We start from the raw sequence: 26,869 nt of genomic DNA, 5'->3' as shown, positions 1-26,869 counted from the left end.
CGTCGAGCCCGTGCCGGCTCTCAGCTAGTCCCTTTCCCCGTAGCCCTGCAAATTATTTTCCTTCAGGTATTTATCCAAGGCACGATCGTGTCTTCCTCCACCACCCTCTCGGGCAGCGCATTCCAGATCCTAACCACTCGCTGCATAAAAATATTTTTTCTTGCGCCGCCTTTGGTTCTTCTGCCAATCTCCTTAAATCTGTGTCCTCTGGTTCTCGACCCTGCTACCAATGGGAACAGTTTCTCTCTACTCTGTCCAGACCCCTCATGATTTTGAACACCTCGATCAAATCTGCTCTCAATCTTCACTGCTCGAAGGAGAACAATCCCAGCTTCTCCAGTCTATCCACGTAACTGAAGTCCCTCATCCCTGGAACCATTCTTATAAATCTTTTTTGCACCCTCTCTAAGGCTTCACATCCTTCCTAAAGTGCAGTGCCCAGAATTGGACACAATACTCCAGTTGAGGCTGAACCAGTGTTTTATACAGGTTGTTCATAACTTCCTTGCTTTTTTGTATTCTATACCTCTATTTATGAAGTCCAGGATCCCGTAAACCTTCTTAACCGCTTTCTCAAACTGCCCTGCTATCTTCCAATGATTTGTGCACATATACCCCCAGGTCTCTCTGTTCATGCACCCCCTTCAGAATTGTACCCTTTAGTTTATATTGCCTCTCCTCATTCTTTCTAGCAAAATGTATCATTTTGCACTTTTCTGTGTTAAATTTCATCTGCCACGTGTCCGTCCATTCCACCAGCCTGTCTGTCTTCTTGAAGTCTATCACTACCCTCCTCATTGTTCACTATACTTCCAAGTTTTGTGTCATCGGCAAATGTTGAAATTGTGCCCTGTACACCCACATTCAAGTCATTAATATATATCACGAAAGGCAGTGGTCCCAGTACCGACCCCTGGGGAACACCACTGTATACCTTCCTCCAGTCTGAAAAACAACCGTTCACCACTACTCTCTGTTTCCTGTCACTGAGACAATTCCGTACCCATGCTGCCACTGGCCCTTTTATTCCACGGGCTTCAACTTTGCTGCAAGCGTGTTATGCGGCACTTTGTCAAACGCCTTTTGGAAATCCATATACACCACGTCAACCACATTGCCCTCATCAACCCTCTCTGTTACTGCATCAAAAAACTCAATCACATTGGTTAACCACGATTTGCCTTTAACAAATCTCTGCTGGTTTTCCTTAATTAATCTACATCTATTCAAGTGACAGTTAATTTTTTCCCTGATTACAGGTTCGAAAAGCTTCCTCTCTACTGAGGTTAGACTGACTGGCCTGTAGTTGCTGGGTTTATCCTTACAACCCTTTTTTGAACAAGTGTGTAACATTTGCAATTTTCCAGTCATAGGATTACACAGGATAAACGCCACAGAAACAGGCCATTCGGCCCAACCACTCCACTTGAGCCTCCTCCCGTCTTTCCTCATCTAAATCTATCAGTATAACCCTCTGTTGCATTTTCCCTCATATGCTTGTCTCATCATCATATGGGGTATCTTATCAAAGGCCTTTTGAAAATCTAGATAAATTACATCTACTGCATTACCATTGTCTACTCTCTGTGTTACCTCTTCAAAAAATTCAGTGAGGTTGGTCAAGCAAGACTTTCCCTTTTGAAATCCATGCTGACTATTCGTTATTATATATTTGCTTTCTAAATGTTCTTCTATTTTCTCCTTCAGTAGGATTCCATTATTTTTCCTACCACCGATGTTAAGCTGACTGGTCTTTAATTCCCTGTACATGTTCTATCCCCCTTCTTAAATATAGGTATTACCTTAGCTATCCGCCAGTCCTCTGGCAATACTTTGCTACTGTCCTTTTTGTGGACAGGACAAACCTGGGCCGTTTTCCACATTGTCGGATAGATGCCAGTGTTGTAGCTGTACTGGGACAGCTTGGCTAGAGGCACGGCTCGTTCTGGAGCATAAGTCTTCAGCACGACAGCCGGGATGTTGTCGTGGCCCATAGCCTTCGCTGTATCCAGTGCGCTCAGCCGTTTCTTGATATCACGTGGAGTGAATCGAATTGGCTCAAGACTGGCTTCTGTGATGGCGGGGACCTCCGGAGGAGGCCGATCTGGATCATCCACTCGGTACTCCTGGCTGAAGATGGTTGCAAACGCTCCAGCCTTGTCTTTTGCACTCAAATGCTGGGCTCCGCCATCATTGAGGATGGGGATATTCATGGAGCCTCCTCCTCCCGTTAGTTGTTTAATTATCCACCACCATTCACGACTGGATGTGGCAGGACTGCAGAGCTTTGATCTGATCCGTTGGTTATAGGATCGCTTACTCCTGTCTATAGCATGCTGCACCCGCTGTTTAGCGTGGATGTAGTCCTGTGTTGCAGCTTCCCCAGGTTGGCTCATTATTAGGTACACCTGGAGCTGCTCCTGGCATGCTCGCCTACACTCATTGAACCAGTGTTGGTCCCCTGGCTGATGGTAATGGTAGAGTGAGGGATATGCCGGGCCATGAAGTTACAGATTGTGGTGGAATACAATTCTGCTGCTGATTGCCCACAGCGCCTCATGGTTGCCCAGTTTTGAGCTGCGAGATCTGTTGTGAATCTATCCCATTTATCATGGTGGTAGTGCCACACAACACGATGGAGGGTGTCCTCAGTGTGAAGATGGGTCTTCGTCTCCACAAGGACTGTGCGGTGGTCACTGCTACCAATGCTGTCATGGACACATGCATCTACAACAGGTAGATTGGTGAGAACGAGATCAAGTAGGTTTTTCTCTCGTGTTCTCTCTCTATTGGCCGCAGGCCCAGTCTGGCAGCTTATGTCCTTCAAGACTCAGCCAGCTCGGTGTGTAGTGGTGTTACTGAGCCATTCTTGGTGATGAACATTGAAGTCCCCCACCCAGAGTACAATCTGTGCCCTTGCTACTCTCAGTGCTTCTTCCAAGTGGTGTTCAACATGGAGGAGTACTGATTGATCAGCTGAGGGAGGGCGGTAGGTGGTAATCAGCAGGAGGTTTCCTTGCCCATGTTTGACCTGAAGCCATGAGATTTCATGGGGACTCGACGTTGAGGACTCCCAGAGCTACTCCCTCCCGACTGTATACCACTGTGCTGCCACCCCTGGTGTGTCTGTGCTGCCGGTGGCACAGCACATACCCAGTGATGGAGATGGAGGAGTCTGGGACATTGGCTGAAAGGTATGATTCTATGAGTATGATGATATCAAGCTGTTGCTTGACTAGTCTATGGGACAGCTCTCCCAATTCGAAACATAGAAAATAGGTGCAGGAGTAGGCCATTCGGCCCTTCGAGCCTGCACCACCATTCGATAAGATCATGGCTGATCATTCCCTCAGTACCCCTTTCCTGCTTTCTCTCCATACCCCTTGATCCCCTTAGCCGTAAGGGCAATATCTAACTCCCTCTTGAATATATCCAAAGAACTGGCTCAACGACTCTCTGCAGCAGGGAATTCCACAGGTTAACAACTCTGAGTGAAGAAGTTTCTCCTCATCTCAGTCCTAAATGGCTTACCCCTTATCCTAAGACTATGTCCCCTGGTTTTGGACTTTCCCAACATCGGGAACAATCTACCCGCATCTAACCTGTCCCGTCCCGTCAGAATCTTGTATGTTTCTATGAGATCCCCTCTCATCCTTCGAAACACCAATGTATAAAGGCCCAGTTGATCCAGTCTCTCCACATATGTCAGTCCAGCCATCCCGGGAATCAGTCTGGTGAACCTTCGCTGCACTCCCTCAATAGCAAGAACGTCCTTCCTCAGATTTGGAGACCAAAACTGAACACAATATTCAAGGTGAGGCCTCACCAAGGCCCTGTGCAACTGCAGTAAGACCTCCCTGCTCCTATACTCAAATCCCCTAGCTATGAAGGCCAACATACTATTTGCCTTCTTCACCGCCTGCTGTACCTGTATGCCAACTTTCAATGACTGATGAACCATGACACCCAGGTCTCATTGCACCTCCCCTTTTCCTACTCTGCCACCATTCAGATAATATTCTGCCTTCGTGTTTTTGCCACCAAAGTGGATAACCTCACATTTATCCACATTATACTGCATCTACCATGCATTTGCCCACTCACCTAACCTGTCTAAGTAACCCTGCAGCCTCTTAGCGTCCCCCTCACAGCTCACACCACCACCCAGTTTAGTGTCATCTGCAAACTTGGAGATATTACACTCAATTCCTTCATCCAAATCATTGATGTATATTGTAAAGAGCTGGGGTCCCAGCACTGAGCCCTACGGCATCCCACTAATCACTGTCTGCCATTCTGAAAAGGACTCGTTTATCCCGACTCTCTGCTTCCTGTCTGCCAACTAGTTCTCTATCCATGTCAGTACATTACCCCCAATACCATGTGCTTTGATTTTGCACACCAATCTCATGTGTGGGATCTTGTCAAAAGCCTTTTGAAAGTCCAAATACACCACATCCACTGGTTCTCCCTTGTCCACTCTACTAGTTACATCCTCAAAAAATTCCAGAAGATTTGTCAAGCATGATTTCCCTTTCATAAATCCATGCTGACTTGGACCGATCCTGTCACTGCTTTCCAAATGCGCTGCTATTTCATCCTTAATAATTGATTCCAACATTTTCCCCACTACTGATGTCAGGCTAACCGGTCTATAATTATCCACTTTCTCTCTCTCCCTTTTTAAAAAGAGGTGTTACCCTCCAGCCCATAGAAACTGATCCTGAGTCGATAGACTGTTGGAAAATGATCACCAATGCATCCACTATTTCTAGGGCCACTTCCTTAAGTACTCTGGGATGCAGACTATCAGGCCCCAGGGATTTATCGGTTTTCAACACCATCAATTTCCCTAACACAATTTCCCGCCTAATAAGGATATCCTTCAGTTCCTCCTTCTTACTAGACCCTCGGTCCCCTAGTACATCCGGAAGGTTATTTGTGTCTTCCTTCGTGAAGACAGAACCAAAGTATTTGTTCAATTGGTCTGCCATTTCTTTGTTCCCATTATAAATTCACTGAATCTGACTGCAAGGGACCTACGTTTGTCTTCACTAATCTTTTTCTCTTCACATATCTGTAGAAGCTTTTACAGTCAGTTTTTATGTTCCCGGCAAGCTTCTTCTCGTACTCTATTTTCTTCCTCTTAATTAAACCCTTTGTCCTCCTCTGCTGAATTCCAAATTTCTCCCAGTCCTCAAGTTTGTTGCTTTTTCTGGCCAATTTATATGCCTCTTCTTTGGATTTAACATTATCCTTAATTTCCCTTGTTAGCCACGGTTGAGCCACCTTCCCGTTTTATTTTTATTCCAGACAGGGATGCACAATTGCTGAAGTTCATCCATAAATGTTTAATCTTTAAATGTTTGCCATTGCCTATCCACCGTCAACCCTTTAAGTATAATTTGCCAGTCTATTCTAGCCAATTCACGCCTCAAACCATCGAAGTTACCTTTCCTTAAGTTCAGGATGCTAATTTCTGAATTAACTGTCACTCTCCATCCTAATAAAGAATTCTACCATGTTATGGTCACTCTTCCCCAAGGGGTCTCTCAAAACAAGATTGCTAATTAGTCCTTCCTCATTACACATCACCCAGTCTAGGATGGCCAGCTCCCTGGTTGGTTCCTCGACATATTGGTCTAGAAAACCATCCCGAATACACTCCTGGAAATCCTCCTCCACCGCATTGCTACCAGTTTGGTTAGCCCAATCAATATGTAGCTTAAAGTCACCCATGACAACTGCTGTACCTTTTATTGTATGTCCCTAATTTCTTGTTTGATGCTGTCCCCAACCTTACTACTACTGTTTGCTGGTCTGTACACAACTCTCACTAGCGTTTTCTGCCCCTTGGTATTCCGCAGCTCCACCCATACCGATTCCACATCATCCAAGCTAATGTCCTTCCTTATTATTGCATTAATTTCCTCTTTAACCAGCAATGCCACCCGCCTCCTTTTCCTTTCTGTCTATCCTTCCTAAATGTTGAATATCCCTGGATGTTGAGTTCCCAGCCTTGGTCACCTTGGAGCCATGTCTCTGTGATGCCAATTACATCATACCCGTTAACTGCTATCTGTGCAGTTAATTGTCCACCTTATTCCGAATACTCCTCGCATTGAGGCACAGAGCCTTCAGGCTTGTCTTTTTAACACACTTTGCCCCTTTAGAATTTTGCTGTAATGTGGCCCGTTTTGCTTTTTGCCTTAGGTTTCACTGCCCTCCACTTTTACTTTTCTTCTTTCTATCTTTTGCTTCTGCCCCCATTCTACTTCCCTCTGTCTCCCTGCATAGGTTCCCATCCCCCTGCCATATTAGTTTAACTCCTCCCGAACAGCACTAGCAAACACTCCCTCTAGGACATTGGTTTTGGTCCTGCCCAGGTGCAGACCGTCTGGTTTGTACTGGTCCCACCTCCCCCAGAACCGATTCCAATGCCCCAGGAATTTGAATCCCTCCCTTCTGCACCACTGCTCAAGCCACGTATTCATCTGAGCTATCCTGCGATTCCTACTCTGACTGGCCTGTGGCACTGGTAGCAATCCTGAGATTACTACTTTTGAGGTCCTACTTTTTAATTTAGCTCCTAGCTCCCTAAATTCGTCTTGTAGGACCTCATCCCTTTTTTTTTAACTTATATCATTGGTACCTATATGTACCACGACAACTGACTGTTCACCCTCTCTTTTCAGAATGCCTTGCACCCGCTCCGAGACATCCTTGATTTTTGCACCAGGGAGGCAACATACCATCCTGGAGTCTAGGTTGCGGCCGCAGAAACGTCTATCTATTCCCCTTACAATCGAATCCCCTATCACTATCGCTCTCCCACTCTTATTCCTGCCCTCCTGTGCAGCAGAGCCACCCACGGTGCCATGAACTTGGCTGCTGCTGCTCTCCCCTGATGAGTCATCCCCCTCAACAGTACCCAAAGCGGTGTATCTGTTTTGCAGGGGGATGACCACAGGGGACCCCTGCACTACCTTCCTTGCACTGCTTTTCCTGTTGGTCACCCATTCCCTATCTGGCTGTATACCCTTTTCCTGCAGTAAGACCAACTCACTAAACGTGCTATTCACGTCATTCTCAGCATCGTGGATGCTCCAGAGTGAATCCACCCGCAGCTCCAGTGCTGCAATGCGGTCTGTCAGGAGCTGCAGGCGGATACACTTTTCGCACACGTAGTCGTTGGGGACACCGGAAGCGTCCCTGAGTTCCCACATAGTACAGGAGGAAGAAACACGTGTCCGAGCTCTCCTGCCATGACTTAACCCTTAGATAAACTTAAATTTGCAACAATAATGCTAAAGGTTACTTACTGATAAAGAAAAGAAAAAGAAAAACTTATTACCAATCACTTACCCCCTTGGCTGTGACGTCACCTTTCGATTTCCTCCTACTTGTTTTTTCCTCCCTGCTGCAGCTGCATCGGCTAGCCTCTCGAACTGCCGACGATCCTGTTGGGCCTCTTATCGGCCTCAGCAACATCCCGCTCCGCCTCCTGGCTCCCCGCTGGCACAAATACCTAGATGTTAGTGAGGAGGACTTTGCAGGGTCGACTGAGCTGGGTGTGCTGTTTTGTCCATAGCTGATGCCAAGGTCAATGCCAGGTGGTCCATCCGGTTTTATTCTTATTGTTTCTTGTAGCAGTTTGTTACAACTGGGTGGCTTGCTCGGCCATTTCAGAGGGCAGCTAAAAGTCAATGACATTGCTGTGGGTCTGGAGTCACATATAGGCCCAGACTGGGTAAGGGCGGCAGATTTCCTTCCTCGAAGGACATGAGTGAACTAGATCTGGTAGTTTCAGGGTCACACTCGATTTTTATTCCAGATTTATTGAATGAACTGAATTTAAATTCGCCAGCTGCCGCGGTGGGATTTGAACTTGCGTCTCCGCATCAGTAACATAACCAATGTGCCACCGTTCCCATAAACTTCACGTGTATATTTACAGAACAAATATCTACCACCAGTCAGTAACCCCTTGGGATTGAAGGGATCAGTGGCAGGGTGGGTAATTGGCCAAGGGGCAGAAAGCAGAGAGGAATGGTGAAAGGTTGTTTATCAGACCGGAGGGAAGTATACAGTGTTCCCCAGGGGGCGGTATCAACTTTTTATTTACTACATTTCCAAGTTATATATATTAACAATGAGGAGTATAGTGACAGACTGGTGAAATAGGCAGACATGTGGCAGATTCAATTGCAGAGAAGTGTGAAGTGATGCACTTTGGTTGGAAGAATGAGGACAGACGCTGAATTAAATGGTACAATTTTAAAGGAAGTGCATAGAAACATAGAAAATAGGTGCAGGAGCAGGCCATTCAGCCCTTCTAGCCTGCACCGCCATTCAATGAGTTCATGGCTGAACATGAAACCTCAGTACCCACTTCCTGCTTTCACGCCATACCCCTTGATCCCCCGAGTAGTAAGGACTTCATCTAACTCCCTTTTGAATATATTCAGTGAATTGGCCTCAACCACTTCCTGTGGTAGAGAATTCCACAGGTTCACCACTCTCTGGGTGAAGAAGTTTCTCCTTATCTCGGTCCTAAATGGCTTACCCCTTATCCTTAGACTGTGACCCCTGGTTCTGGACTTCCCCAACATTGGGAACATTCTTCCTGCATCCAACCTGTCCAAACCCGTCAGAATTTTAAACGTTTCTATGAGGTCCCCTCTCACTCTTCTGAACTCCAGTGAATACAAGCCCAGTTGATCCAGTCTTTCTTGATAGGTCAGTCCCACCATCCCGGGAATCAGTCTGGTGAATCTTCGCTGCACTCCCTCAATAGCAAGTATGTCCTTCCTCAAGTTAGGAGACCAAAACTGTACACAATACTCCAGGTGTGGCCTCACCAAGGCCCTGTACAACTGTAGCAACACCTCCCTGCCCCTGTACTCAAATCCCCTCGCTATGAAGGCCAACATGCCATTTGCTTTCTTAACCGCCTGCTGTACCTGCATGCCAACCTTCAATGACTGATGTACCATGACACCCAGGTCTCGTTGCACCTTCCCTTTTCCTAATCTGTCACCATTCAGATAATAGTCTGTCTCTCTGTTTTTACCACCAAAATGGATAACCTCACATTTATCCACATTATACTTCATCTGCCACGCATTTGCCCACTCACCTAACCTATCCAAGTCACTCTGTAGCCTTATAGCATCCTCCTCGCAGCTCACACTGCCACCCAACTTAGTGTCATCCGCAAATTTGGAGATACTACATTTAATCCCCTCGTCTAAATCATTAATGTACAATGTAAACAGCTGGGGCCCCAGCACAGAACCCTGCGGTACCCCACTAGTCACTGCCTGCCATTCTGAAAAGTACCCATTTACTCCTACTCTTTGCTTCCTGTCTGACAACCAGTTCTCAATCCACGTCAGCACACTACCCCCAATCCCATGTGCTTTAACTTTGCACATTAATCTCCTGTGTGGGACCTTGTCGAAAGCCTTCTGAAAGTCCAAATATACCACATCAACTGGTACTCCTTTGTCCACTTTATTGGAAACATCCTCAAAAAATTCCAGAAGATTTGTCAAGCATGATCTCCCTTTCACAAATCCATGCTGACTTGGACCTATCATGTCACCATTTTCCAAATGCGCTGCTATGACATCCTTAATAATTGATTCCATCATTTTACCCACTACTGAGGTCAGGCTGACCGGTCTATAATTCCCTGCTTTCTCTCTCCCTCCTTTTTTAAAAAGTGGGGTTACATTGGCTACCCTCCACTCGATAGGAACTGATCCAGAGTCAAAGGAATGTTGGAAAATGACTGTCAACGCATCCGCTATTTCCAAGGCCACCTCCTTAAGTACTCTGGGATGCAGTCCATCAGGCCCTGGGGATTTATCGGCCTTCAATCCCATCAATTTCCCCAACACAATTTCCCGACTAATAAAGATTTCCCTCAGTTCCTCCTCCTTAATAGACCCTCTGACCACTTTTATATCCGGAAGGTTGTTTGTGTCCTCCTTAGTGAATACTGAACCAAAGTACTTGTTCAATTGGTCTGCCATTTCTTTGTTCCCCGTTATGACTTCCCCTGATTCTGACTGCAGGGGACCTACGTTTGTCTTTACTAACCTTTTTCTCTTTACATACCTATAGAAACTTTTGCAATCCACCTTAATGTTCCCTGCAAGCTTCTTCTCGTACTCCATTTTCCCTGCCCTAATCAAACCCTTTGTCCTCCTCTGCTGAGTTCTAAATTTCTCCCAGTCCCCAGGTTCGCTGCTATTTCTGGCCAATTTGTATGCCATTTCCTTGGCTTTAATACTATCCCTGATTTCCCTAGATAGGAACAGATTTAGTGACAACTATCAAATTGGATAAATACTTGAAGGAAAACATTTACAGGGCTATGGGGAAAGAGCAGGGGAGTGGGATTAATTGGATAGCTCTACCAAAGAGCTGCCCACTCCATCCTCCTCCAACACCTCTCCACCATCGCGCCTGGTTCCATTCTTATCTGTCTAATCGTAGCCAGAGAATCTCCTGCAATGGCTTCTCTTCCCGTCCCCGCATCGTTGCCTCTGGTGTCCCCCAAGGATCTATCCTTGGCCCCCTCCTATTTCTCATCTACATGTTGCCCCTTGGTGACATCATCCAAAAACATAGCGCCAGTTTCCACATGTGCACTGATGACACCCAGCTCTACCTCACCACCATTTCTCTCAACCCCTCCACAGTCTCTAAATTGTCAGACTGCTTGTCCGACATCCAGAACTGAATGAGCAGAAATGTTCTCCAGTTAAATATTGGGAAGCCCGAAGCCAGTGTCTTTGGTCCCCGCCACAAACTCCGTTCCCTAGCCACTGACTCCATCCCTCTCCCTCGCATTTGTCTGAGGCTGAACCAGACTGTTCGTAACCTTGGTGTCATATTTGACCCTGAAATGAGCTTCCGGCCACATATCCACGGCATAACTAATACCACCTATTTCCCCCTCCGTAACATTGCTCAAGTCGCTGGAGAAATACCACCAACGATGGCTCAGCGAGATCCTACAAATCCCCTGGGAGGACAGATACACCAACATTAGCGTCCTCAACCAGGCCAACATCCCCAGTATTGAAGCACTGACCTCATTTGATCAGCTCTGCTGGGTGGGCCACATTGTTTGCATGCCAAACACAAGACTCCCAAAGCAAGCAAGCCAAAGTTGGGCAGAGGAAACTTTACAAGGACACCCTCAAAGCCTCTCTGATAAAGTGCAACATCCCCACTGACACCTGGGAGTCCCTGGCTAAAGACCGCCCTAAGTGGAGGAAGTGCAATCCGGGAGCATGCTGAGCTTCTTGAGTATCGTCGCCGAGAGCATGCAGAAAACAAGTGCAACCCCGCAGTTGCCCAGTGACCCCTCCGCCACCCCACCCCGTGGCTGTCCAGTGACCCCCGCCCCCTGCTGACTACCGTGTCTGGACATTGGGTGAAGAGCAGCGATTGTGAAGCTCCCCTCCATGGCTGAATATTCTTAGTGTGGCTGGGCTCAGAGATGAAGATTGGCCATTTTGGTGAAGGTTCCCCCACCCCCCTTTCAGTAAAACACTGGGGAAGGCCACACCGGCTGGGCATGTACAGGCCCCACACGGGGTAGTACATGGGCCCACATCCAGTCTTTAGCCTGCACTCCGAGCCCATCACACCAGGGGTTCCAGCATTGGCCTCGACTCCCATGGACCAGGAGGGGAGAAATCCGCCTGGGTTTTCATTCCTGCTCGTTATTGAGGCCACTGTCGGGAAGTGCGTGGGGTGGGGGAAGGACAGGATGAGGCTGAGCTGTGTTCCCCCCCCCCCCCGGTGTCTCCGCTCACCCTCTGGGCTCCTGGTGAAGAGTGGCCATGGATGAGGAACTGCAAGGTTCCACCCTCTAGGTCGGGGAGCAATTTAAATCTCCTGCTGATGTGCTACAATCCCTATTTAATACAGGAGTTTAATCATAGAGCCTTTCATGAACATAGCACAGGGGAAAGCCCAGTCTGGCTGGCTCACATTGTCTGAACTTTAACTGGGCATTGTACAGTCACTGGTAACTCTGGGCTGTAACCCTTTCTCTGTCTCACCCGTGTAAAGGTACCTCCATCCTGTGAGTGAGGACGATTTCCAGACTGCCTACTGGAGACTGCAGCTCAATGAAAGTGTCTGGACCATCGACCTGGCTTACCTGATGCAACAGTTTGGTGTTATGCACAGGTTCTGCACACAGACCCTGGGAGTGGACAAGGGCTATCGCTATCAGGTGAGCTCGCAATTATTCTCTCTGCGCACACTTACTGTCCAATGGTCCCCTCCCACTCCGAGATATTCTCGCCCCTTCCTGACACTACGTTGCTAATCTAAGGCCATAACAGAAGTCTGTCTTTCTCCAGTTGCAGTCCCCTCCTCTCTTGATGGTACTGCCTCTTGCTGGGGTGGGGTATGGTTCCACTGGTACTGCAGCTCCCTGGCACCTCGCTCATCTTACCTCAGCTTATGTGTGAAGACAGGCTATTCGACCATGGACTCTGACCCTGTCCTCATCCCACGCTCTCAACTTCTGATGGGACTTGGTGTTCAGGTTGAGCGTTCTCTTCCCACCCTGTCAGATTAGGATCACAGGTCACCCAAAGGGACTTGGGAGTCACAGATCATCACTCAAAGGGACTTGGGAGTCATAAGGCAGTTTGCTAAAGAGCGGTAGTTCAAATATAGTCAAACACATCACACAATCAGGATAGACATAGCAGACATACGACCGTGACAAGTAGCTGGTAGTGGTCCCGATCGGACAGTGGGCACAAACAGCTCTTCTCTGCACCGTCTGCCCTGAAAATCTCTTTATTCTCTTTTTAGGGGTGGGCCTGGCATAAAATAACACACAGGACCATTTAACTTATGAGATGTCGAGTTCTTTGTCTCAACTCTTGGATGAAACCTTCCTCTCCACATATCTTTCTTGTTACTTTCTGAAGGCCCATCTCTCCTTCCCTGATCCTTCCAAGGATGGAGTCAGACAGGCCATCCTTGGCCTTCAGATGCTTGTTATCAGTTATTGATGTTCACACTGATCAAGTGGCTTTAGCTATTGTACCATGGAATGAATCATTAAATGTTAGAACATCCACAGGGAACCAAAGACAGAATTGTAAGCTTCTAGTTATTCTAACCAGTCAAGTTATTTGTTCCAATCCGCGATTGCTCACAACCCCAGGGCCAAATTGCTTGTGCCATACATTCAGTGTTAATATCCACAGCATCACAACAATAAATCTAAGGTTACTTACAGGGGGCTTCATTTAACACCAATGTTTGTGTCACTGAGCAAAATCCTAGTGGCTGCAGTCAGCATTACACTGAGGAGTTGAGTGACGGATGGAGACTCCTCTCGCGCTCTCTCACACTCTCACCACCTTCCTCTTCTCAATTTACAAAATCGAGATTCTCACGAATACTATGTAAATTGCTCCAGTTGTTCAGTCCCCGTTTGATGTTAGAATCCATCCCAAATTTGACCGTAGTGTCTCGCACAAATTCAGGGAGCCTGCACTCTGACCTTCCCTGCTGACTGAATTATTTCTACCTCAGTGTTGTCTCATCCGGGAACTTTTCTGTACTTCAAACGATCCTCCATTTTGTTGGGGCTGGGGAGGATTCCACACCGTTCTCCTGGGTGAATATGTTTGACGATGGAATTGTCAGTCTCATTGCAGTTATTAGAGAGGGCCAATGACTTGCATTTATGCACGTCCAAAGGATGCTCTCAAACACTTTACAATCTGGGAATTACATCATTACATCACTATTAGTCAAACCATCATCTGTCTCTCCCTCTGTCAGCTCCCTTCCCTCTGTCAGCCCCCCTCCCTCCCATCGGCCCCGCCCGCGCCCCCTCACCCGCCCGCGCGTACCCGCTGTACTGCATCACTTTACAATCTTTCTCCATTTAAATAACTTACTCTGATTTTTTTCTGCCAAAGTGCATGACCTCACACTCTCCAACATTATACTCCATCTGCCAAATTTTTGCCCCCCCCCCCCCCCCGCAACCAGTCTCTCTCTCTCCCCCACCCACCCCCGTCACCCTCTCCCGTCCATTGGCTGTTGGTGTATCGATGGGGTGCAGGGGCATTGGACAAGTTGCATGTACTCCAGGCACATGTTGTAGAAACTGCAGCCTCCAGCCAAGGCACACACTTCTGTGACAGGCTAATGTCTTGAAATAAAAACCTTAAGGCATTAAGAAACACAAAATAATGCATCAATTTAATGGTGTTACTTTTTAATTTTGTTTAAAACATTATTTTGACATTAATAACTTCACCTAAGAAATGGTGGACTCATTTTTCAAGAAGAATTTTGAGTGATTTGATCGGTTCATCGACAAACGATAATGGTGCAATGTTTACATATGGTTTTCCCATTATAGAATGTTTACATAGAAAATCCCATTCTAAATGTTTACATAAGTTTCCATTCTAAGTGTTGACATAAAAAGTAACACTTGTGGGCAGGAAGTGTGGCCGATACCCATGTAATAGATAAATCTACTTGTTTCGCGCAATGAGTTGGCACTCCGTATCTGGCCAGCTAGCTCATGGGGCTTGATGGACTATCGTTTCTCTTAGAGAACTGACCTGAATGCTTTCCTTTCCTTTCCTCAGTCGTTCTATCGGAAACATTTCGACAGTGAGGAGGACCGGGTCAATCAGCTGTTTGCTCGTGCACAAGCGAGCGGCGTTCAGGTAGAGAAGAGGTAGGGAGCTGCGTAACTTTACCGAGACACCAGGATAACTGAGGTGGACTGCTTCATTTACAGGGTGCGGAAATTGGCAGTGGCACTCCGAGGGGAGGGGCCCCAAAGTGGCGGGTGTGGGAAGTAGGCAGTTTGGTTGATGAAGTTAGAGGTGGTGTTTGGGCAGGCGAGAGCGCTTAACTCTCATCAGTTTTCACAAATAAACACCAATTTATTCAGATAAATGGCAGTTTGTTATTTTTTTTGCCTTTCTCAGTATGTTAACACGACTGAAAAAACTGAATAAAGCCTTCAATAAATGGGAGTACATAAGGAACTCCAGTATACTCACTTCTTAGGCAGTACCCTGGGGTCGAGGATGACTTGCTTCCACACTGAGTTCTCAGGTGGCGGATGAGTCCAATGCGGGACCTACAGTCTCTCACAGGTGGGGCAGGTGGTGGTTGAAGGGAGGGATGGGTGGGTGGGGTGCTTGGGTTGCCGTCCGATCCTTCCGCTGTTTGTACTTGGCTTCTGCGTGCTCCTGGCGAAGAAACTATAATGTGTTCGACACCTTCTCGGATGCTTCTCCTCCACTTTGAGCAGTCTCGGGCCAGGGATTCCCAAGAGTCGGTGGGCATGTTGCACTTTTTCAAGGAGGCTTTGAGGGTGTCCTTGAAGCGTTTTCTCTACCCTCCTGGGACTCTCTTGCCATGGCAGAGCTCCGAGTAGAGCGTTTGTTTTGGGAGTCTAGTATCGGACATGCGGACAATGTGGCCCGTCGATCGGAGCTGATCGAGTGCGGTCAATGCTTCGATGCTGGGAATCTTGACCTGAGAGAGCACTGACGTTGGTACGCCTATCCTTCCAATGGACTTGTAGGATTTTGCGGAGACAGCGTTGGTGGTGCTTTGAGGTACCTACTGTACGTTGGATACAGCATTTGATTGGTTGTCAGATTACAGTGTTCCCTGGCGATTGGCCTTTGATTACACATTGAATCTTTTGTTACGGAGCACTCCCTGTGATTGGCTCTATATTGCACAGTTTTTCCCCATGATTGGCTCGTGAGTCCAGTGTTTCCTTGTGATTGGTCCCTGGCTATACAGACATTTCTCTGAGTGTGTGTAACTGTGCAGAAAACCCTGTCGGACACACTGGTCAGAGATGAGCATTGTTGGCTGGTTTCTAAAGGCCTTTATTGTCGTTGTCTTAGGCGGTCCCTCGAATCGAGGATGACTTGCTTCCACGCCAAAAAGAGATGTGTTCAATGAGTTCGCGGGTGTTTAATTGAAGGACATAATATTCCAGGTCCTGAACTGCATGTTGAAGGGTGGAAGATGCCTATGCGTGGATTTTTTAACGTGGGGTGGCCGTTGTACATCAGCCATCATGCGGGCTTGACAGAGCTAGGTCTTGGTCCAGTGGCAAGGGTTAACCAAGACGACTGGAGACCAGCTCTGTTGCACGGACCTAGTGTGCACACATATCGCAGTGTGGGCTGCCCCTGGGCCCCTGCTCTCCTGGGCCCCGATCACATCCCTCTACTTCTGTGCTCCAACCTCGCTGCTCCTGCTGTACTTGCTAACGCTCCAGTCACCGACCTGGGTTATGGTGGCGTCCAATCCAGTCTCCCTCTTCACTGCCGTCGCCCTCCTGCACCGGCTCGCACTGCTCCCTGAAGGGGTCCAGGAGCCACTCGCCTTTTATGGCCCCGATCTGCCGCTGGCGTTCTCATGCAGGTTCCAGGCTCCAAAATGTCTGGGTTATGCAGTTCACAATGTCTGATCACTATCCTTTGTGTAATAAGAGCTATGTCTTAACTGTGTGCCTATACTATGATGTCAGATTGTGATAACTGTTATTGTCGTGTGTGTGTTTCTTCAAATTATCTGAGTATTATGAACACTGACCTATTGTATTAAAAGTCTTGCTTCTGGTGCACACTTCCTGTTTATCATACTTACTTCCTGGTGTCACGATTTTGTCACCCCCGGTCCCGACGATCCAGCGCTTCAATGTTGGCGATTGCGGCCTGCTACCTCCCAGCTAGGTGGCACTTTAGTACCACTCTCATATTTACTGGTCATTGGCTGGAGAGCATCATGTGACAGGCCTCCTTGCCCCTCCCCTTGGTGTCCCCATCTCCACTGTATGGACAGCCCGAGGTTCTGCAGATGCTCTCGACAGGTACATTTCCCCAGCCTGCTCCGCCCCATGGATTCTCCCCCCCCGGTCCCGTCATTGTTTTGAAAGCTCCTGATCCTTTCCAATGCCTGCTGCCTTTCTGTGTTCTTTCTTCACTCCTGGTTCTCTCTCTAAAGCCCGTAATGTGCCCTGTTTGTTTCCTATGTGTCCTGATCTCTTCCATCGCTCACTCACTTTCCCCACGGTATTTTCCTCGAAGGCCTGTGGCGGCCCCCCCCCGCCATTGTTCTTTTCTTTCTACCGGTCAGCCCATAATCGAACTAATCCATTCCCCATACACACCCCCAATCCGTACCCCAGTCCCTCAAAACATGGACTACCCAATTATTGCTTCCACCCCTCAACCATTCTGCTACTGTACCCCAATGACTAACTGCCCCAAACATTTGCAACCCTTCCCTTACCAATACTCAACTGCTGCAACCTTCTGCCCCTGTACAAAACCAAACCACAGTCACGTCCTCCGAAAAGCTCAGCCTGGCCCGTGGCCCGATCACAGGAGGTTCCCAGTAATATGTTCAACGTAATGTGTGCACGGGGTGAACTTCCTATCGGATACTTGCTTCCTGTCACACTAGGTCCATCCTCTGACCTACTATTGGCACCACCAAGCGTTTCAATCTTAAAATGAGAACAAATAGTTCTGGCTGTCCCTGCTCGACTGATGATTGTCTGGTTTCATTTCCACCGCTTGCTTTTGTGAGTCATTGACACACAAAACGTGTCAATTTGACCCCTGTTTCATTTTGAAAGGATATTGTCCTTGGGGAGGGGTAGCAGTGGGCTATAGAAGGTCCCAGAGCAGTCGGGAACCCTCACTGTGAACTAGCAGCAGAACCTGTTACTGTGGAAGTGCTATGCTGGCCCCAGTGCGCTCAGCACAGTTAACAATGTAAACAAACTTAATAAGAAGACATTAGTCAGGGACCTGGTGGGTGAGCTGAGGGGTGGTCTCCCCGGAGCAATGGCAGATCTCGCAGGTGTACTGGCGACACCACTTGGAGCAAAGCCGGGCACTGGGGGAGGGGCACTAGGAGTGGGATTGGGGATGGGGCACTGGCGACACCACTCTGGGCAAAGCCGGGCACTAGGGGAGGGGCACTAGGGGTGGGATTGGGACTGGGGGTACTGGCGACACCATTCGGGGCAAAGCCGGGCACTAGGCGTGGGGCACTGGTTACACCACCCAGAGCAAAACCTGGCACTGGGGATGGGGCACTGGCGACACCACTCTTGGCAAAGCCTGGCACTGGGGGTGGGGAAAGGGTCTCCCATCTTTTGTTGGTGGCTATAGGATTCTGTCTGTGTGTTTAATCGTTTCTTGGAGGCTGATGTGATCTCTGTCTGTCCCTGAAACAGGTCGGTCACCATTCAGGCCATCCAGGAGCACCTGGCCCAAGGACACGTGGTGGTGGTCCTGGTCAACGCGGTCCTGCTGGTCTGTGACCTCTGCTCAGCTCCGGTCAAGTTCTGCTGCCTCCTGCCCATCGGACAGAAGTGTTTCTGCAGGAAGCCGGATTATCAGGGACATTTCATTGTGGTGTGCGGTTACAACAGGAACTCTGGCTGCATCTTCTACAACAACCCGGCATATGCTGACAGTAAGTGGAGCTCAGCAATCTGCTGAGGGAGCGAGTGGGAGCTCCCTGAACCATCGACCGCCCACTGCTGCCTGTTGTGTGTAACCCCACCAGCGCCCCACACACTCCTCCCTTCCCCCTCTCCATCAGCACCTGGGGAAACATCCCACCTGGCTCAGGGCACTTCTCACACCCTTTCACTTCAAGTAGGAAAGAAGAGAAGAACTTGCATTTCAATAGCGCCTTTCATGGTCTTGAAACGATCCCAAAGCGCTTTACAGCCAATGAAGTACTTTTGAAATGTAGTCACTGTGGGAGCTTTACTCTGTATCTAACAACCTGTACCTGCCCTGGGAGTGTTTGATGGGACAGTGTAGAGGGAGCTTTACTCTGTATCTAACCTGTACCTGCCCTGGGCGTGTTTGATGGGACAGTGTAGCGGGAGCTTTACTCTGTATCTAACCCCATGTACCTGCCCTGGGAGTGTTTGATGGGACAGTGTAGAGGGAGCTTTACTCTGTATCTAACCCGTGCTGTACCTGCCCTGGGAGTGTTTGATGGGACAGTGTAGAGGGAGCTTTACTCTGTATCTAACCCGTGCTGTACCTGCCCTGGGAGTGTTTGATGGGACAGTGTAGAGGGAGCTTTACTCTGTATCTAACCCGTGCTGTACCTGCCCTGGGAGTGTTTGATGGGACAGTGTAGAGGGAGCTTTACTCTGTATCTAACCCGTGTACCTGCCCTGGGAGTGTTTGATGGGACAGTGTAGAGGGAGCTTTACTCTGTATCTAACCCGTGCTGTACCTGCCCTGGGAGTGTTTGATGGGACAGTGTAGAGGGAGCTTTACTCTGTATCTAACCCGTGTACCTGCCCTGGGAGTGTTTGATGGGACAGTGTAGAGGGAGCTTTACTCTGTATCTAACAACCTGTACCTGTCCTGGGAGTGTTTGATGGGACAGTGTTGAGGGAGCTTTACTCTGTATCTAACAACCTGTACCTGCCCTGGGAGTGTTTGATGGGACAGTGTAGAGGGAGCTTTACTCTGTATCTAACCCCCAGTACCTGCCCCGGGAGTGTTTGATGGGACAGTGTAGAGGGAGCTTTACTCTATCTAACAACCTGTACCTGCCCTGGGAGTGTTTGATGGGACAGTGTTGAGGGAGCTTTGCTCTGTATCTAACCCCCTGTACCTGCCTCGGGAGTGTTTGATGGGACAGTGTAGAGGGAGCTTTACTCTGTATCTAACCACCTGTACCTGCCCCGGGAGTGTTTGATGGGACAGTGTAGAGGGAGCTTTACTCTGTATCTAACCTCCTGTACCTGCCCTGGGAGTGTTTGATGGGACAGTGTTGAGGGAGCTTTACTCTGTATCTAACCTCCTGTACCTGCCTCGGGAGTGTTTGATGGGACAGTGTAGAGGGAGCTTTACTCTGCATCTAACCTCCTGTACCTGCCCCGGGAGTGTTTGATGGGACAGTGTAGAGGGAGCTTTACTCTGTATCTAACCTCCTGTACCTGCCTCGGGAGTGTTTGATGGGACAGTGTAGAGGGAGCTTTGCTCTGTATCTAACCTCCTGTACCTGCCCCGGGAGTGTTTGATGGGACAGTGTAGAGGGAGTTGCATGTCAGTGATGTTGGTTGAGAGATAAATATTGTCCAGGACATCTGCCCTGCTCTTTGAATAGTGCCACAGAATCTTTGATCTTCATCTGAGAGGCAGGCACTTGCCACATGGGATTCTGGGTATATTACAGACACTGGGCAGCAAGACAATTTTCCTCGTCAGTGAATATTTCTAGTAAATATTAATTTATCAACTACTTTTTCTTCACTATTACTTGTTCATTCAGTTCCAACTTTCTCAATCCATCGTTAACTGTTGTGATACTGGAAGGAGTTTTCAGTGTTGTGTTTCCCACCTTCAGCTAGCCCCCTCTCCGGGACTCTAATGCCACCTTTAATATGCTAAGTAAATTCCTAAGTCGCCCCCAGAGTTTCTCAATCCATTTTTTTTGTTGTCTTTTCTACTTACCCATCCAGTTTGGGGCTTTCCTATTTTTGGCTTGGACTGTAACTAAACTCACCACCCCTGAGCTGGTGTGAGAGTGTGTCACATTGGCTGAGGGTGGGATCTGGTTTGGCTGTAATGTCCTCATGGTCGAATAGCTAGCCAACACGCGGATTCTGACATAAACAAAGGGCAGGGGGTGGGGTGGAAGGCGGGCACCACTCTCTCTAACTTTATCACAGTGTCAGCTGTGGCTCAGTGGGTAGCACACTCGCCTCTGAGTCAGAAGGTTGTGGGTTCAAGTCCCACTCAAGGGACTTGAGCACATAAATCTAGGCTGACACTCCAGTGCAGTGCTGAGGGAGTGCAGCACTGTCGGAGGTGCCGTCTTTCGGATGAGATGTTAAACCGAGGCCCCGTCTGCTCTCTCAGGTGGATGTAAAAGATCCCACAGCACTATTTTGAAGAAGAGCAGGGGATTATCCCTGGTGTCCTGGCCAATATTTATCCTTCAATCAATATCACAAAAAAACAGATTATCTGGTCATTATCACATTGCTGTGTGTGGGAGCTTGCTGTGCACAAATTGGCTGCTGCGTTTCTCACATTACAACAGTGACTACACTCCAAAAGTACTTCATTGACTGGAAAGCGCTTTGAGACATCCGGTGGTCGTGAAAGGCGCGATATAAATGCAAGTCTGTCTTTATCCCAGCAAGGGTCTGCGTCTCGGGTTGGGGGCGCGGGGGGGCAATTAGAAATGGTAAAATGCGGCAGTTTGCGAATCGTGCACTTGTTGATGTTTGCCCTGTTTCTGCTCCGCAGGGGTCTGCTGCACAACCGTAAGTAACTTCAACGAGGCTCGCACGAGCTACGGGACGGACGAAGACATCCTGTTTGTTTACAAGGACAGCTGACTGCCGTGTCACACGGCAGGATCCTCCCTCCCTCCAGTTCCAACACTTGCTACCTAAGGATGTAGGAAAGTGGTGGTGTTGTGACACATTCCTCGCTTTGCACAGTGCGTGATGGATTCCTGCCGCGGCGCAGCACCCAAGGCCCGACTCCCCTCGTTCCCCCAGTGATGGCCATAGGTTGGACAGCACCCTGGAGCGACGACTCCCGTCGGTCTTTCCTGCACCTCTGCTCGACACATGCCAATGAATCTCGCTGGGAAATCATGTCCTGGACAAAAGTAACGCGATGCAGCACCAGAATCTCCCCGCACACCCCGCTATCAGACCAGCTTTCCATCGCCTTGCTGCTTACAAACCACTTTGAGTTAAACTGGTTTTGATAACCGGAGTCAAGCATGACCGTTTCTACGTTTCGCACTTTGCTATGGAAGTAAGGAGAGCTTTAACTCCAGCAAATGCTTTGGCTTCATGTGCTGATAATTCTGCTACAGGATGATTTGATTTGGTGGGCACAAATTCTCTTTTAATGTAGCACGATACAGAGCAGAGTGTTTTGGTGGATGCTGCCTTGTTGTGAGATTGGTTTAGCCCAGGTGACCTTCGGTCAGGGGTCAGCCTCCTCTCGCACTGTCTGAGCTGAGGGTCACCGGACTCGACAACCAATACACTCCCAGCCAGAGTCCCAGGCAGCTTGCATTGAGGGCCGATTATCCAGGAAGCTCTGGAGCTGCCTCCCCGACGCCAGTGCCAGCCTGCTTGGGGGGTTAACAAACCTGTGCCCAACTGAGCTGTCCATCCAGGACATGGAGCTCGCTGAGGGTGGAGCGGTCTGCAGCCCGGGCTCACACTCTGATCCAGGGAGCAAGGCAAGAATTTGGCTGGCTGATCCCACCTCGATCAGGACTAGGGTTGCTCCATCCACCTTTCCAATAGGATTCTCAGCGTACAGTGCTAAATGGGATACGTTTTCCACTGGGTGTCTCAGATTTTTTTTTTTAAAACAATGATGTTTTAGCAAAGACTTTAACTTTACAGAGAGGTTCATCCCAGACAACCCCCTTATAACATCCAGATTATTTTTTAAAAATGTCTGTGCCTTGTGATATAGAAATCCATCACAAACAAAACATCACAGCTTGTGCCCCCCGCCCCCCCCCCCCCCCCCCGCAACCCAGCTCGTGCCACCCAGTCCAAGTCCTATCTAATCCTGGATTAGCAAAAGGCCGCGACCCTGTTGGCAGGTCCTGTGCCTCTGACGCGCTAACTGTGCTGGGCGAGAGTTCATCTGCTTAGTGGCCATCATTGATATTGGCACTCCCTGACCAGGCTGCTGGATACGCTCGAGTTTCTGTCCGAGGCTTTGGGCCACGATCCCAGGGTATTGAGACTGCTAATCCCAGGCACAGGTTCGCCTTTTTGTTCGTGGTGGTATGATCAATGTTTGTGTGTTTACAATAAGGTTTATTTGAATATCATGGGGTCTAATTAAAAGGTGATTTGATAAGTATTCCAGGCTGGATTTCTCAACAATCTTCTCTTGGACAAATATTTAATTTTAATAAGAGTTCAGTGAATAGCGAGGTGAGGGGGCTCACTGGTCCCGGGTGGGTTCTCCGTGTCCCCGGGGGGGGTCTCCGTGTCCCCAGGGGCCCCGGGGGGTGGGTCTCCGTCTCCCCAGGGGTCGGGGGGTGGGTCTCCGTGTCCCCAGGGGCCGGGGGGTCTCTGTGTCCCCAGGGGCCAGGGGGGGTCTCCGTGGTCCCGGGGGGGGGTCTCCGTGTCCCAAGGGGCCGGGGGGGGTCTCCGTGTCCCTAGGGGCCGGGGGGGGGTCTCCGTGTCCCCAGGGGCCGGGGGGGGGGTCTCCATGGTCCCGGGTGGGGTTTCCGTGTCCCCAGGGGCCGGGGTCTCCGTGGTCCCGGGTGGGGTCTCCGTGTCCCCAGGGGCCGGAGGGGGGTCTCCGTGTCCCCAGGGGCCGGGTCTCCGTGTCCCCGGGGGGGGGGGGGGGGGGTGCTCCATGGTCCGATGACAATCACATTATCCACTAAGACAAAAGCAAAATACTGCGGATGTTGGAAATCTAAAATAAAAACGGAGAATGCTGGAAACACTCATTGGGTCAGGCAGTGTCTGTGGAGAGAGAAACAGTTAACGCCTGACGAAGGGTCATCGACCTAAAACGTTAACTTTGTTTCTCTCTCGAAAGATGCTGCCTGACCCACTGAGTGTTTCCAGCATTTTCTGTTTTTTTTCTCTATCAAGTCATTATTTATGTCGAAGAATGGAGATTCAGTCTCCTTATAACTGATCGGAGCAGACATTCATCCTAAACGCGACTGTGTGCTGTTTCAAGCCATTAAAAGGAATGGAGAGGAGGACTGGGTGCTAGAGCGTTGGGTGTTGGTACAAGTGGAGCGTTGCAGTCATTTCTACCCCTTTGGACCCAGCTTCCTGCGAAACCCTTATGTGTGTGAAGTGGATCTTCCGCCAACTGACTGAGTGCAGCAGTCACTGCCATTCCCGGGTCACCAATCATTACTGCTACGGCCCGTACATGCACCGTATAGCAAGCTGAGGAAAGCCAGGCTGGTGTATCGGACAGCAGCACGTCACACTCCATTCAATTTGTTATCTATGTTCAGACGTTGAGCACTAATTGCTCCTGACTCTGTCTCCCTCTTTGTCTATGGGATAAGCACTTCCCAGCTCACCTGTAACAGCCTGAATCCAGTCAGGTAAATGTGAGCCCTTGATTGGGGCATTGCTTTGTGATACAGTAGACACCAATTGGCTGGAGAAATATCACCAACAATGTCTCCGCAAGATCCTACAAATCCCCTGGGAGGACAGACGCATCAACATCAGTGTCCTCGTCCAGGCCAACATCCCCAGCATTGAAGCACTAACCACACTCGATCAGCTCTGCTGGGCAGGCCACATAGTTCGCATGCCAGACTCGAGACTCCCAAAGCAAGCGCTCTACTCTGAGCTCCTTCACGGCAAGCGAGCCAAAGGTGGGCAGCGGAAACATTTCAAGGACACCCTCAAAGCCTCCCTGATAAAGTGCAACATCCCCACCGACACCTCGGAGTCCCTGGCCAAAGACCGCCCTAAGTGGAGGAAGTGCATCCGGGAGGGCGCTGAGCTCCTCGAGTCTCGTCGCCGAGAGCATGCAGAAATCAAGCACAGACAGCGGAAAGAGCGTGTGGCAAACCAGTCCCACCCTCCCTTATCCTCAACGACTATCTGTCCCACCTGTGACAGAGACTGTATTTCCCGTATTGGACTGTACAGTCACCCGAGAATTCACTTTTGGAGTGGAAGCAAGTCTTCCTCGATTCCGAGGGACTGCCTATGATGATGATGATGATGCTTTGTGACTCATTGAGGGAATTAGTTCATCTTCATATAAAAGGACTCTGAAACTGCTCCCAGTGGCTCACTGTTTAATTACACCATGCGGCAGGACTTTAGATATTTTTGGTGCATTCCTAGTCTCTGCCAGAGCCCCCTGGTAGTGGGTGCAGAGATTTGCGGCAAGGGAGCAGTCTTGACTTGGGTGTAAAGGCAACTAAGTTAATCAATGGGACTGTGCACGTGAATGATGAGGGAGGACACAGCCCCGACACCACTCTAATCAAAGTTAGAAACTATCCCTCCTCAATCTTGAACTGTCTGCAGCCTTTGACAAGGTTGACCGCTCCATCCTCCTCCAACGCCTCTCCATCATCGTCCAGCTGGGTGGGACTGCACTCACCTGGTTCCATTCTTATCTATCCAGTCATAGCCAGAGAATCACTTGCAATGACTTCCCATTCCTGCACTGTCACCTCTGGAGTTCCCCCCACCCCCAAGGATCTATCCTTGGCCTCCTATTTCTCATCTACATGTGCTGCCCTTTGGCAACATTATTCTAAGATATGCAGCCAGCTTCCACATGTACGCAGCTCTATCTCCACCCCTCTACTGTTTCTGATTTATCATGCTGCTTGCCATTATTTTAATAGGGTCGGCAATTTAAAAGAAAGACTTGCATTTATATAGCGCCTTTCACGACCACTGGACGTCTCTAAACACTTTATAGCCAATGAAGTACTTTTGGAGTGTAGTCACTGTTGTAATGTGGGAAACGCGGCAGCCAACTTGCGCACAGCAAGCTCCCACAAACAGCAATGTGATAATGACCTGATAATCTGTGATTTTTGTTATGTTGATTGAGGGATAAATATTGGCCAGGACACCGGGATAACTCCCCTGCCCTTCTTCGAAATAGTGCCATGGGATCTTTTACATCCACCTGAGGGGGCAGATGGGGCCTCGGTTTAACGTCTCATCTGAAAGACGGCACCTCCGACAGTGCAGTGCTCCTTCAGCACTGCACTGGAGTGTCAGCCTAGATTTTTGTGCTCATGTCCCTGGAGTGGGACTTGAACCCACAACCTCCTGACTCAGAGGTGAGTGTGCTACCCACTGAGCCACAGCTGACACTTTTAGGACTGAGATGAGGAGGAATTTCTTTATTCAAAGGGTTGTGAATGTTTGGAATTCTCTGTCCCAAAGAGATGCGGAGCTGAGCATATTCCAGGTTGAGTTAGATAGATTTTTGGACTCTCGGGGAATCGAGGGATATGGGGATCAGGCGGTCAAGTGAAAATTGAGGTCGAAGATCAGCCATGATCTTCTTGATTGGCGGAGCAAGCTCGGTAGGCCGTACTCCTGCTCCTACTTCTTAAGTTCTTGACCTAAAATAAACCGGGGAAACCCCGGTGAGTTGGTAGATGCACAGACCTGAGCAGCGAAGGCGGCGGTATAAAGGGAGCAGCAGAGAAGGCCCATCACACAGCCGGCACTGTACCGGGAGCGGCGGCAGCAGAGGTGGCGACTGCAAAACAAGGAGTAACGTTATAAGACAGCAGGTAGGTGATTGGTTGGTGGGTATTTCAGCTCCTCTCTAGGTTAGGTAAGTGGATTAAATTCAGAACTGGGAGAGTACTATAACTTTATTGAATGAATAAACTAAATTAACTAATTTAAAATTAAAACTAAAAAAAGTCATATGAATAAAAACTATATAAATAAAACAAGGTTCGAGAGGGCCGGGCAGGTGGTGTGCTGTAACTGCAGCATGTTGGAGTTGGTGGAGAGCATCGTGATCCTGAGCAACCAGATCTGCAGTAAGTGTCTGCAGCTCGAGGAACTTCGGCTCAGAGTTGCTGAGCTGGCGTCCGAGCTGCAGACATTGCGATGATCAGGGAGGGGGAGAGTTACCTGGACACTTTGCTCCAGGAGGCAGTCACACCCCTTAGGTTCAATAGTGCTGTCAAGTTAATCAATGGTCAGGGATGGGTGGGTGTGACTGTGAGTCAGGTCGGTATCGGGATCCAGGATGTAGTGATGGAGGAGTCTCAGCCCTTGACCCTTGCTGTC

General features: G+C 49.0%; 1 protein-coding gene across 1 annotated transcript in view; it reads left to right on the top strand.

Annotated features, from left to right (window-relative positions):
- Window positions 1-22,955, top strand: part of gucd1 (guanylyl cyclase domain containing 1) — a 39,496-nt gene extending 16,541 nt beyond the window's left edge. Inside the window, exons 3-6 of the mRNA XM_070887502.1 lie at window positions 12,097-12,262; window positions 14,664-14,755; window positions 18,302-18,543; window positions 21,357-22,955. Coding sequence (XP_070743603.1) covers window positions 12,097-12,262; window positions 14,664-14,755; window positions 18,302-18,543; window positions 21,357-21,448 — 592 coding nt within the window. The 3' untranslated portion in view covers window positions 21,449-22,955. The remainder of the gene's footprint in view (window positions 1-12,096; window positions 12,263-14,663; window positions 14,756-18,301; window positions 18,544-21,356) is intronic.
- The last annotated feature ends 3,914 nt before the right edge of the window (window positions 22,956-26,869 follow it).

This window comes from Pristiophorus japonicus, chromosome 8, assembly GCF_044704955.1.
Source record: "Pristiophorus japonicus isolate sPriJap1 chromosome 8, sPriJap1.hap1, whole genome shotgun sequence".
Classification (NCBI taxonomy): domain Eukaryota; kingdom Metazoa; phylum Chordata; class Chondrichthyes; family Pristiophoridae; genus Pristiophorus; species Pristiophorus japonicus.
This window is presented reverse-complemented; position numbering and strand designations above follow the sequence as displayed.